Source organism: Conger conger, chromosome 19 (genome assembly GCF_963514075.1).
Source record: "Conger conger chromosome 19, fConCon1.1, whole genome shotgun sequence".
NCBI classification, from domain to species: domain Eukaryota; kingdom Metazoa; phylum Chordata; class Actinopteri; order Anguilliformes; family Congridae; genus Conger; species Conger conger.
The window spans coordinates 8,372,873-8,386,646 of NC_083778.1; the positions used below are offsets into that span (position 1 = coordinate 8,372,873).

General features: G+C 49.0%; 1 protein-coding gene across 1 annotated transcript in view; it reads right to left on the bottom strand.

Moving 5' to 3' along the window:
• LOC133119321 (PDZ domain-containing RING finger protein 4-like) overlaps window positions 1-13,774 on the bottom strand; it is a 71,736-nt gene that overhangs the window by 8,186 nt on the left and 49,776 nt on the right. The window contains exons 3-6 of the mRNA XM_061229858.1: window positions 12,358-12,578; window positions 9,532-9,634; window positions 2,179-2,277; window positions 134-196 (exon numbers count right to left, since the gene is read on the bottom strand). Of these exons, the coding sequence (XP_061085842.1) occupies window positions 134-196; window positions 2,179-2,277; window positions 9,532-9,634; window positions 12,358-12,578 (486 nt within the window). The remainder of the gene's footprint in view (window positions 1-133; window positions 197-2,178; window positions 2,278-9,531; window positions 9,635-12,357; window positions 12,579-13,774) is intronic.

The window sequence follows — 13,774 nt, forward strand, 5'->3', positions numbered from 1 at the left end:
GCGACGTACAACAAAGTGCAGATCAAACACAAGAACAAGTGCGAAGAGGACCCGAGAGGACAGTACAGTTCCGAGTCCTCGTGTAAACATACAGAAAATCAGAACCCTTGAAGAGTACTTGAAGCTACCGTACCTGTAAGATTCGATCTCCCTCCCTGACGCGCCCGTCCCTGGCTGCGATGCTGTTCGGCCCCACCTGCCGGTGCGGTGAAGATGAACAACACACAACGGTCAGCACACGGCTTCGCCCGGCGCGGGACACGAGGCTCGAGGTCAGGATGTGGGGGGTGCGGGGTGGGTGGGGGGAGCACTCCTGCACTCCTCTCCGACCCCTAAATGTTCCGGTTATGAAACGGAATGCGGCGGGAAAACCGGTTTGCGTTTCAGAGCAGCCCTTGCTGGTGGGTCCGATCGGACACGAAATGGCGGACGGAGTGGAATCAAAGGAAGGGACAAAGGAAAATTCTGCTTGTTTCGCTAACCCGGCGAATACAGTGACCTTAGAGAGAGAAGTTTGCCGGCTGTTAGGGAAAAATGTTATTTTTAACATTTCACAGGTGAGCATTGTCTGATGAAACAGATCCCAGTAAAAACAACGATCGTTATACTTGAGTTTAACTTTCGTATTCATTTTCAAAGAAATAAGTGTTAATAAGCTTACCGGCTTTCTGGTTTGAATAAGACACAGGAAGACGCTTATACACAGTTTACCAGAAGGGGGGGGGGGCTTTACCAAAACAAAAACACATGAAGCTGGCCACAAACACTTATCAGTATTTTGTCTTCTGAATACCCCTTGTTGACCTTGCTGTAAGACCAGAATATGCTAGCTGAGAAGCAGAGACATTAAGGTCAAAGGCTTTCTGTCTGCTGGGAGAGAGACAGAGAAAGACACTTAATTCAGAAAGTGGTCTAATAGTAATAAGGATTAACTCGAAAAGGTTATTTTTAATCATGTGATTGTCTTTGTGAACACACATTGTCAATTAAGAATCAATTAAGATTGCCCTTACACAACAAACACCGGCTCCTCGTCTGAAAGAGTGCAGACACTTACTTGCTGATTTTTTTTGTATGTACTACATTACAATCATTTAATATCCAGAGTGATGTACAGAAGTATGATAATTTATCATTTATAATTTCAATTATTCAAGTGAAGAACATCAGCAACTCTGAGGAATACAATAATGCTGAATCGCCAAGAAGAGGCCCAATGATATTAAGTGCAGCAAATGGAAAATGGTGAACAGATTACATTAATACATTTATCTTTACAATTAATACCACACACACGCATGCACGCACGCACGCACGCACGCACGCACGCACGCACGCACGCACGCACACACAATGAGCAATTGGGTGTCTTGCACAAGACAGTAGATCTCCAGGAACAGGGTTGGGCAGCCCTGCTCTAGCTGTGTTCTCTTCAGCTTACAGCTAAATGAAGAGAAGCCTTACTCCTGGTACCACCTCAGAGGAAATAAGGAATTCCTACTTCACCTATTTGAGCTTCTTTCTCACGCTCTTATTTTGAAACCCGTCCAGACATGATCAAAAAGAATGGAACATTGTCTAAAGACAGATACAACAAATAAATCAAAATGAAGAAAAACCTGCCGGTTTTTTTTTTTTTTGCCGCTAGAGACAAAACAAAAATGTTTACACCCAGCAGAAATATGATCCGCATGCATGCATTTTTAATGAAGCAAATCTCCATTTCCCTTTATCCACCCCTCTCACCTCACATAAATCAGGAAAGTGACGTGTAAGGGTAATTTTCTAAATGTATGCTTCCTTGATTCTTACATTGACAATGTGTGTTAACAAAGACAATCAAGTGATTCAAAATAACCGTTTATTTTTCATCCTTATTACTATTAGACCACTTTTTAGAGGCGTGTGGAGTGAATGAGGGTTAGAGGCGTGTGGAGTGAATGAGGGTTAGAGGTGTGGGGAGTGAGAGGGTTAGAGGTGTGGGGAGTGAGAGGGTTAGAGGCGTGGGGAGTGAGAGGGTTAGAGGCGTGGGGAGTGAGAGGGTTAGAGGCGTGGGGAGTGAGAGGGTTAGAGGCGTGGGGAGTGAGAGGTTAGAGGTGTGGGGAGTGAGAGGGTTAGAGGCGTGGGGAGTGAGAGGGTTAGAGGCGTGAATGAGGGTTAGATGACGGAGGCTCTCACCTCGCTGACGTAGATGCCGGCGTCGTCCTCCTCGTCCGTCCTGTAGCACAGCGTCAGGCCCAGCTTCTCCTGGCTGTTCAGCCGACACAACTCCACCTCCTGCCAAGCATATCTTTTACTCCACTATCCGTTACATTACATTACATTAACGGCATTTTGGCAGACGCTCTCATCCAGAGCGACGTACAGTTCATTAGACTAAGCAGGAGACAATCCTCCCCTGGAGCAATGGGGCCTTGCCCCATAAAAACATCACCGTATGCATAACCATAAGTCACAAGTGTCAAACTCCAGTCCTGGAGGGCTGCAGTGTCTGCTGGTTTTTGGGGTGTTCTGGGAACCCGTGGTTCATTCAAGTCATTGATTGGTTAAAGTGTCCACACGCCTTGTTCTCAAGGCCTTAATTGGCACCTGATTGAAAGGAAACCACAAAAACCCACAGACACTGCGGCCCTCTGGGAATTCAGTTTGACACCCCTGGTTCAAATGGTAAATGGCCAGCCTTTATCCAAAGCGCTGTACAATTGATGCTCCTCATTCACCAATTCATCCACACACTAACATTCACACACCAACGGCGATTGGCTGCCACGCAAGGCATCAACAAGCTCGTCAGGAGAATTCGGGGGTTAGGTGTCTTGCTCAGGGACACTTCAACACACCCTGGGTCGGATCGAACCGGCAACCCTCCGGCTGCCAGACAGCTCTTTCTGGGGTTAGAGACTGGTTGGAATGGAAACATGCGTAATCTCGGCCCTCCGTGGCATCTGATAGCGGGACTCTGACGCGCAGCCGTCTCAAATGAACCGGAACGAAACCGGGCGCGGTCGTTGCTCTCGTTTATGAGAACGCCAAGGACGGAGCTGAGCCAGAGATGAAATACGAAAATACGTTCGTGTAACCACTCCCTTCCGTTTGCAGTCACTTTGGGGCGAGGTGAATACCGGAACGTCCTACGCGCACGGAGTTACCGCCACCCGTCTCACAACGCCATCGTCGTTCCCTCCGCGGCAGGCGAACGTCTGTTTATTCGCGCTTAAAATCCAACGCCCGCGTAAACGTTACGCTGCGCGCGTATCCGATTCCCTGCCGTTTCGCCCTCCCCGCCCGCCTCCCCGAGTTCTAACGCGGACAAACGGTCGGCTATCGTCTCATACCAGCCGATTTGAGAGAAAACGGCGGCTTCCACAACTGCACGTTCGGAAAACGATAAGCACAGGTTGAATTATAATGAGCGATGTCGGATGCGCTCGAAAACGGGCGAAATCTCCGCAGGGAGAAACATTCTGGAGTTTATTAGTCGCGTTCATTCCCGGGCTCGTACATTAGCAGAGCTCAGACGCACACAAAATAAAACTCCCGTTCCGCCCGAGGAGGCCCCGCGGCAGGCAGAACACGTCTCCCGCTGCTCCGGCTCCAGTGTTTATACACATCTGAGTGATTTTAGAACTGCGTTTTTTCTGCCGTTCAGCTCAATCAAGCGCGTCGGTCTCAACCCTGCTAGCTGCACTGTCAGCGGGTGCTAATAAAGTCTGTGCTAATAAATGTTGTCTGGGGTTACGTCAAGCGCTCCTGGGTTTTGCTCCGTTTTTATTGTTTTATTATTTCACTTCACCCTAAAGATGTGAAGATGTGACTGACATCTGGGCCTGTGTTTAAGAGTGGCGGGGGGGGGGGGGGTAACTTTTTCACAACATCCTAGTGACAAAGGCCTGTAGAGTTGAAGGCCGTGCAGATGGGTGTAGGAGGCAGACCGGGGTCAAATACCTAATTGTCTTGGATTCAAATACTTTTCTGTGTGTGACTGATCTTGCCTGGCGCTATTAAGCCAACCAAGAGGAGCAGAAGGTGGGGTTTGCACTTTTCGAGAGTACAGGGGACATGGGACAGAGGAAGGGGATTAGCAGGTCCTCAGAATTCTTAAAAAGGACAAATATACAATCCAAGTTGATGAGGAAAGGATCAAAGTCCTTAAGCACCATCTATTACAGCATGGAGAGAATTCACACGGCGCTTCCTCTGAAACCAACCTTGTTAATGTATATCGCTGATTAAATACATATTTAATCAGCCAATCATGTGGCCGCAACTAAATACATACAAGCGTGCAGTATATAAATATGTAATATGTAGCATTTCTGTATTAATTTTATTCATGTATTGCTTAAAATCCCTATATTGCTCAGGTTATATTTGACGCAGGCTGACAGTTTCAGAAACTGTTGACAGTTGACAGAATTTGTTTACTCACACAGACAGGAAGTACAAGTGGAAACTCTCGTACTTTCACATCCTGAACTCAGCAGCTGCAGATTATTTTTGTTTATAAAAGCGTATTCTGCATACTCAAATTAACTTTTTTTTAAAATAGTGATACCAGTACGACACCTTCACTTTGCGAGCCACCCAGCAACCCAAGGGCCTGTCTGTAATTATCTTTGCATTCCTGAAATATCAAGGCAAAAAAAGAGGGAGGCTTTCAACAATGCACGGACGGCCTGGTTGGGAGATGGGGAGAGCCTGTCAATCCCCAGTGTCAGACCTGAGGACTCAGGGGAGTAAAATGGTAAATGGTAAATGGTTGGAATTTATATAGCACCTTTATCCAAAGCGCTGTACAATTGATGCTTCTCGTTCACCCATTCATACATACACTCCCACACCGACGGCGATTGGCTGCCATGCGAGGCCCCCCGACCAGCTCGTCAGGAGCATTTGGGGGTTAGGCGTCTCGCTCAGAGACACTTCGACACAGCCCGGGCGGGGGATCAACTGCCAGACGACTGCTCTTACCGCCTGCCGAGTATCTCCGGTGTCTTCGGTTTCCACACGTCGGTGGAAAAAATCAGAGAAACAAAGTTCCATCTCAATGTGTCAGGCACTGCATGTGACACTGAACATTTCATACAGGTGTATTCACATGTGTCCAAGCACTGGAAATCCCATTTTAAAGAAATTATATATTGTAAAGACGGGTGACAAATTCATGGAAAAGCCAACATAAAGTGTCTCGGTAAGCTGTTGGGCCACTGCAAGCTTCAGTACATTATGTAGAGTCTCTGGAACTTACTGGAGGGATGGAACACTATTCCAACAAGACAAGGTCAAGAGGTCCAGCTGTTTTTCAGACCAAATGTGATCTCAGTGACTCCGACTGTTGCAGCGACCTCCCCTCTGATATAGGCTAGTCAATCGCAGTGGTCTATAAATGTGACAGAGGTGAAACGGGTCAGAAAACTGATGTGGATGATCAGTGGAAACCCCCCCCCCCCTCCATTATTGCTGTGAAATTAAACTGAGTATACATGCGGATGATCCAATTATTATGTAGACAGTGGCAGCCAGAACAAACGGATTCGTTTCATCTGCGAGAACGTCGGAGCGTGAAATTGAGATGACATTTCAAAGCTGATGACATTACGGCGCGGTGGGGTCGCCTCTTACGACTGAGAAGAGCCGCTCACTCTGTTTATATTCCACCCCTCTATTCTCTCCATCACTCTGTTTATATTCTCCCCCTCTATTCTCTCTATCACTCTGTTTATATTCCACCCCTCTGTTCTCTCTATCACTCTGTTTATATCCCACCCCTCCATTCGCTCTATCACTCTGTTTATATTCCACCCCTCTATTCTCTCTATCACTCTGTTTATATCCCACCCCTCCATTCTCTCTATCACTCTGTTTATATCCCACCCCTCCATTCTCTCTATCACTCTGTTTATATTCCACCCCTCTATTCTCTCTATCACTCTGTTTATATTCCACCCCTCTATTCTCTCTATCACTCTGTTTATATCCCACCCCTCCATTCTCTCTATCACTCTGTTTATATTCCACCCCTCCATTCCTGCTGTCTATGCCTCTGTTCAGGGTGCTGTGCCTCACTACAGCTTTACTGGAAGGCCCAATATCTAAGTTGTGCTGGTCAGTTTAAGGTGCTCGATCCATTTGTTTGGGCCTTCTCTGGGAGAGAAACTGATCCTTTGCTTGTCACACCTGTGATTGGCTGCCTGGTCTGACCATGATTGCGAATGACATCAGCAGGCCTTTAGCGCTAACTGCTAGCTCCTCCATCTTCAGAAGGCCTTTAGTGCTAACTGCTAGTGCTAATTGTTAGCCTCCTCCACCTTCAGCAGGCCTTTAGCGCTAACTGTTACCTACTCAACCCTTCAGAAGGCCTTTAGCGCTAACTGCTAGCGCTAACTGCTAACCTCCTCCATCTTCAGCTGGCCCTCATACGCTTCCTTCCCGCCTTCCTGGAGTGGCAAACAGACCATAAACCCCACCCAGCTCCGTCGCCCTGGAGAGGGAAACCCCCCTCGTGCCCGAAACTAGCTGCGCTCGAGGCGTCCTCGCTGAACGAGCCCAACACCCCCGAGTACGGCGCGTGGAAACGAAGCTAAACCCACGTGCCGCATAAAAGAAACCTACACGCGCGTGCCTCTTCCGGCTCATCGTCGCAGCTAATTGCCCCCCCCCCCCCGTCCTTTGGAACGGGCTTACAGTTACCGTTAAATTCATTGGCTCAAGCGGGGGGGGGGGGGGGGGGTCAAAGCACCTGTGGTGTGAATGAATTAATGGGGGAGAAGACGGATACCGAGGATTAGCATACGGAGGATAAGACAGGGGGGGGGGGACTCTGATAAGAGTGTTTTCCTTCCTTGCGGGGTAAACATTGCTGTGGGCCTGTGATCACACGGGGCTGCGCTGCAGGGGACCGGCGAGACGCTGCGGTTTTGATGAGGGGGAAGCGATCTCGATTCGCCCCACACCAGCACTTTGTCAGGGTAATTTTCTTAATTGACAATGTGTGTTAACAAAGACAATCACATGATTACAAATAACCTTTTGGTGATAATCCTTATTACTATTAGACCACTTTCTGAATTAAGTGCTTACTAGGAGTCTTTCTCTGTCTCCCTCCCAGCAGACAGAAAGCCTTTGAGACCTTAATGTCTCTGCTTCTCAGCTAGCACATTCTGGTCTTACAGCAAAGTCAACAAGGGGTATTCAGAAGACAAAATACTGATAACTGTTAGCGGCCAGCTTCATGTCTTTTTGTTTTGGTAAAGCCCCCCTTCTGGAGAAGTGTGTATAAGAGTCTGACTATGTCCGATTCAAATCAGAAAGCCGGTAAGCTTTCTCACTTTCTGTCATTTCTTTGCAAATAAATACGAAAGTTAAACTCAAGTATAGCTTTCGTTGTTTTTACTGGGATCGGTTTCATCAGACGACGCTCACCTGTGAAATGTTAAAAAGGGCATTTTTCCCTAACAACTTCTAGTGTCTTCTTCTGCATGACTAAAACGCTGGAAAGGTGACCTCAGGACCGGGCGACTGGTCATAAGCCTCGGGTCCCAAAGGCCTCGCCTCTCCTCCTCACCTCGCTGAGGTTTACGCGGTGTCCCAGGCTCGTAAACCAGGCCGGTTACCGCCGTGTCCTTTCCGCCTCAGCGTATGACCTTCTGTGCGCTTTACGAGGCGAGTCTCCACTCTTATACGGCCGCTCCGGAGTGCCGCGATACGCTCATATTTGGGGCGGCCTGTAGTGTAGTGGTTAAGGTAAAGGACTGGGACACGCAAGGTTGGCGGTTCGAATCCCGGCGTAGCCGCAATAAGATCCGCACAGCCGTTGGGCCCTTGAGCAGGGCCCTTGAGCGAGGCCCTTAACCCTGCATTGCTCCAGGGAAGGATTGTCTCCTGCTTAGTCTAATCAACTGTACGTTGCTCTGGATAAGAGCCGTCTGCCAACTGCCATTAATGTAAAGTAATGCAATATTTACTCCCACGTTATACGGCGTGAATGGGGCAACATTGGCTCTGACCGTAAGAACAGTCGTCTGGTAGTCGGAGGGTTGCCGGTTCGATCCCCCGCCCGGGCTGTGTCGAAGTGTCCCTGAGCAAGACACCTAACCCCCAAATGCTCCTGATGAGCTGGTCGGTGCTTTGCATGGCAGCCAATCGCCGTCGGTGTGTGAGTGTGTGTATGAATGGGTGAATGAGAAGCATCAATTGTACAGCGCTTTTGGATAAAGGCGCTATATAAATGCCAATCATTTGAAGACCAGACCTGGGTCAAATACGCTATTGTTTGAGTCAAATACTTTTCTACACTTCAGGCTGACAGGCAGACGACAGTAACTCAAATAACAGTGGTATGCAGAAGAGCATCTCTGAACACATAACACGTTGAACCTTGAAGTGGATAGGCTACAGCAGCAGAAGACCAATAAGTACAAAAAATTATTTTTTTTGAAAGACCAAAAGCGCGGCGTGTATATCCGCGGCGACACGCGCGGGCGCACGGACCTCGTTAGGAGCGAAAGGAATCGCGGCGGCGAGGCGGAGGGCGCGTTTAATCAGCGGACGTCGCCCGCGGCGTCTCGGGCAAACGGGGAAACGGAGCGCGGAGCGAGGCGGAGCGAGGCGGTTTGTCATCGCTCCGATCGACGTCGGGGGAGCCGGCCGACGTCGTCCGTCAGAGCTGTTCCGGAGGGTTCCGCGCTCCACTGTGAACGGCGCAGTTTGTCACGCCGCGCTACCCACTCAATCTGCGACGGGATTGGCTTAGCTTTAATCCCGCAGCATTAGTCTATCATACAGCGCCCGTATTTCACTTGGCTGGCACCTCATCAGGGCGAATGCCGTAATGCTTGTGAACTGTACTGTGTCGAGCAACATTCAGTAAGACTGCATATACAGGGGCCTGCCTATCGTATAGCAGCTAAGTTGATTGACTGGGACCTAGAAGGTTGGTGGTTCAGATCCCAGTGTGGCCATAATAATATCCGCACAGCTCCACATCGACACTTAACCCCACATTGCTCCAGGGGGGGATTAGTCCCTGCTTCTTCAAATCAACTCAAGTCGCTTTGGATAAGAGTCAGATAAATAACTAATGTAATGTCATATTTTATTGTATTGTATGCACAGTAACTGTTGAAGCAAACCACACCCAGTTGCAAGAGGTTTGTAAATATTGTACATGTTGATTTTTATGCTTTACTAAATTGAAGTAGTTAGTCTGCTACTCACCCCGTGCACTCTCACCCCGTGCACACTCACCCCATGCACACTCACCCCATGCACACTCACCCCATGCACACTCACCCCATGCACACTCACCCCATGCACACTCACCCCGTGCTCTCTCACCCCGTGCTCTCTCACCCCGTGTTCTCTCACCCCGTGCTCTCTCACCCCGTGCACACTCACCCCGTGCACACTCACCCCGTGCGCACTCACCCCGTGCACACTCACCCCGTGCACACTCACCCCGTGCACACTCACCCCGTGCGCTCTCACCCCGTGCACACTCACCCCGTGCACTCTCACCCCGTGCTCTCTCACCTCGTACTCAAACTCGTCAGCCCTCTCTCCGCTGGCAGGCGTGTGAGGGAGGTACTCCGTGCCCTCGTAGAACTCCTGCTCCACCGTCTGCAGTGAGTGGCAGCTAGAGAGAGAGGGAGAGAGAGAGAGGGAGAGGGAGAGGGAGAGGGAGAGGGGGGGGGGTTACACTGCTGGCAATCTCCAGGGTTCCTACAGCTCTGAAAAGCTGGGTTAGGAACAGTCATGAAAGAATAAAAATCCCCCTGTTCATATTGTTCCCAAACTTGGGCCCCAGGAACCAGGAACCACTGGGTTAAATGACTTCAAGCAGCTTCACGCTGGTCGAGAGAGTCACATGATTTTACACCCCGGCAGTCTGCACTGGAAGTGGTCAATGTGGAGCACGCCCGGGCCTTGTGGTTTCGCTGAAGCCTGTCCCTCTGCCTTTTACTGTAAAGAACAAAACCCAGTCGCTGAATTAAAAAAGAAAAACGGCACTCCACCCACGTGTCTGCGCGCTGTGCTAAAAACGGAGAATTATGAATTGGAAACGGTCAATTATCCGCGGGAGGCTGTGCGATATTAATCATCCACTTACAAACGGCCGTTCCCCCGGCCAGACTCCATTAACTCCAGCTCCGCCGGAAAAGCCCTTGAAAAACACGCTTCTATCCCCGGGGGAACCCCGGAAAACACGGGCGTCGTCCGGCGCTCAATGCATTCACGCCCGCAATTTATTTCTCCTTAAAAATGATGAAGTATTTTAAGTGCCTCCTTTGTTGAATTTGTCCCTTTTCAACAACGCAATGTATGTTTTTTGCCCAACGTGATAAAAATGCATGTGTAGTCACGTTTAAATGCCATTAGCAAATGCCACGCCGCTTCCTAGCAACAATTACTTATAATCTGCGTAACGCAGTAATAGACCTCCATTAAAAAACATGAGAAAATTATATGTAAAGACCCATTTCGACTGCTTCTGAGGCCAGCGTGGATTCAGTGAACATTTGTCCTCGATTCTGGCCAACAATGAAACGGCAGTTAAATGTTTTTGTTCTCCACGAATGCAGTTCAGCAAGTTAGTAGCTTGCAAAGACAAAAGTGTAAAGTCAAAGTGATTAAATTGGATTACATTGTATTGTGCTTTTTACAGAAGACGATTTGCAGAGTAACAGAAGGACAAACACCAGGACTGAACCAAATAGCACAAGGTTAAACAAATATATGAAAATAAAAAAAACTCCCCAGTGGGCAGGAAAACCTGCGGGGAAGTGCGGGGGAAAAAAAAAAACTCCCAGATGGGAAGAAATCTTGAGAGGAACCCAGCTCTAGAGGGGGAGCCCATCTTCTGCTGGCCTGCGAGGTGTAATGATAGAATGGCTTGAGCAGTTTACAGTTACACGGTAATAAACTGTAAACAGAAGAAAGTCAGGTAATGATAGAATGGCTTGAGCAGTTTACAGTTACACGGTAATAAACTGTAAACAGAAGAAAGTCAGGTAATGATAGAATGGCTTGAGCAGTGTCCAGTTACACGGTAATAAACTGTAAACAGAAGAAAGTCAGGTAATGATAGAATGGCTTGAGCAGTGTCCAGTTACACGGTAATAAACTGTAAACAGAAGAAAGTCAGGTAATGATAGAATGGCTTGAGCAGTGTCCAGTGACACGGTAATAAACTGTAAACAGAAGAAAGTCAGGTAATGATAGAATGGCTTGAGCAGTTTAGTTACACGGTAATGAACTGTAAACAGAAGAAAGTCAGGTAATGGTAGAATGGCTTGAGCAGTTTACAGTTACACGGTAATAAACTGTAAACAGAAGAAAGTCAGGTAATGGTAGAATGGCTTGAGCGGTTTACAGTTACACGGTAATAAACTGTAAACAGAAGAATGTCAGGTAATGGTAGAATGGCTTGAGCGGTTTACAGTTACACGGTAATAAACTGTAAACAGAAGAAAGTCAGAATGAGGGGAAGTCCCGAGAGAGGTTAAGAGAGGAGGGGTGATCTGTTGCTCGAGAATGTGTGAAAAATTGAGAGAAAGTTTGAAGAGAGGATTTGCTTTTTCCCACAGGCGTCCAACAGAGGGCACCAAAATTAAGTCACAAAACTGTTTAAGAAATTAAACACTGACAGCTGGTAATTAGTCAACACCTGGACTAATTAACTGAATAAAAACAACGAATTTTGCTTGAATCCCGGCCAAGACACAATAAATAAAGGTATTAAAAGTGCCTCAAAATGAATAAATGCTTGTCACTGGGGCACTACCACACAGGTACATAAAATGGTTCCCCTAGCCAGCGATATACAACTCATTTATACGATTCTAACTTGGAAAACATATTCAGTTGTACCCAAAGAGAACATTACAGTACTTTCAGGGGACGTTTGGGAAATTTGATTATTGAACAACAGAGATGTACCTCCACCGTCAGATTGGTGGTTGCTGAGGTGAGTTTCCCCCTCACAGTAAAGTCAAGTAAAGTGCTTTGAGTTGCCGGCTAGTGAGAAATGAGCCATATAAATGCAAAGAATGAATGTAATGCATTTCTGAGAGTTACAGTCTGTGTTTCACCTGGTCAGCATTACATTACATTACATTATAGGCATTTGGAAGATGCTCTTATCCAGAGCGACGTACAGTTGATTAGACTAAGCAGGAGACAATCCTCCCCCTGGAGCAAGGCAGGGTTAAGGGCCTTGCTCAAGGGCCCAACGGCAGTGCGGCTCTTAATGTGGCTACACCGGGGATCGAACCGGCGACCTTGCGGGTCCCAGTCATTGACCTTAACCGCTACGCTACAGGCCGCCCAGCAGTTATTGTCTGTGCGTGAGGGGGGTACCTGTCGGACAGCAGGAAGGGGCAGAGGTCCGGCAGCGGGGGCGTGCAGGGCCGGAGTTTGGCCAGGGCCATGATGTGCTCGAAGGTGATGTCCGTCTGCGTGCACACGTCCGCCAGCCGCCCGTCCTCAGGGTTGCCATGGCCACCGGGGGCGGAGCTCCGTCGCAGGACCTGTGCCACCATGGGCTCCCGGGCCTCCTCCGGCGTCGCCTTCCCGTTCACCTGCGAGGGGGGGGGGGGAGGGGCAGAGCCTAAAAATCACGCCCCTCTGCTACGCACTGTGCAGGCCTCGATGGGAGTGGGTGTCACACAGTCAGGTAACTCAGAGAGGTAATCACAGCACACACATCATGCACATACAGCGCCCTGGAAGGGCCGGGGCACAGGGCAGTTAATACCACACAGTCATACGCACTGTCCCACAAACAGACAGACACAGACACAGACGCAGACGCACATGCACACGCATTGTCCCACACACACACTCACACGCACGCACACACACACTCACTCATATGCACTGTCCCCTGTGCCCACACACACACACATATATATATGGACTGTCCTATATGCACACACCCACACACACAGGTCATATATTGAGAATTAAGATCTCATGGCTTTCACTTTTCTGCAAGCATGCATGAACTTAAAACAAGACTAAAATGCTTGTTAAGACAGCGCTGGTTTTGTAGCGCTGTCTTCACAGAAACAAAGCAGCCTCTAAACGTCACTGCAGACAGCCACAAAAAAACAATGATGCACCCCCTTAATTCAATTAAATCAATATGGCTTCAATGATAATGAAACCGTAACTACTGCTTAAAACGAGCGGTAGCTGGACAACACTACCTCCAGAAGACAGTCATTTGACATCGGTGAATGGTCAGTCTTCGACGGTCATTCTCACAGAAGACAGACAGACATTCATTAACGAGGCTCAACACGGCGGAAACCGGAGGCAACGGGGCTCCATTACGGCTCAGCACGGAGCCAGAATGGAGTGGACAGCTGCCGGCGGACAGTGAGAAACACCACGGAGCGCGGGGGGGGGGGGGGGCAGGGCGGCCTGCCACAATCCTCTCGGCTTCACTTCCTTCGTTCGGAACGAGCGGCCGACGCGATATGAAGAAAATAAAGTCAGCCAACTCGAAAGCGAAGTCCCGAAAAATCAGCGCGGCGACCTGAAGAGAATTCTTAATTACGGGAGGGAAGAGAGCGAGTTTGAACGGAGGGGGGGGGGCGAGCAGGTGTGGGCTGGCAGACGGCAGCGGGAGTAGCAGACCGTACGGGTCCCCCGGAGCTGGCCCGGGCGACGCGGTGTCTGGGCCAGAGCTCAGGTGGGCAGATGGAACGCTGGGGGGGTCGGGGGTCAGCAGCGAACCGGCTGGAACCGGTTACGGCTCGACGCCGCACCG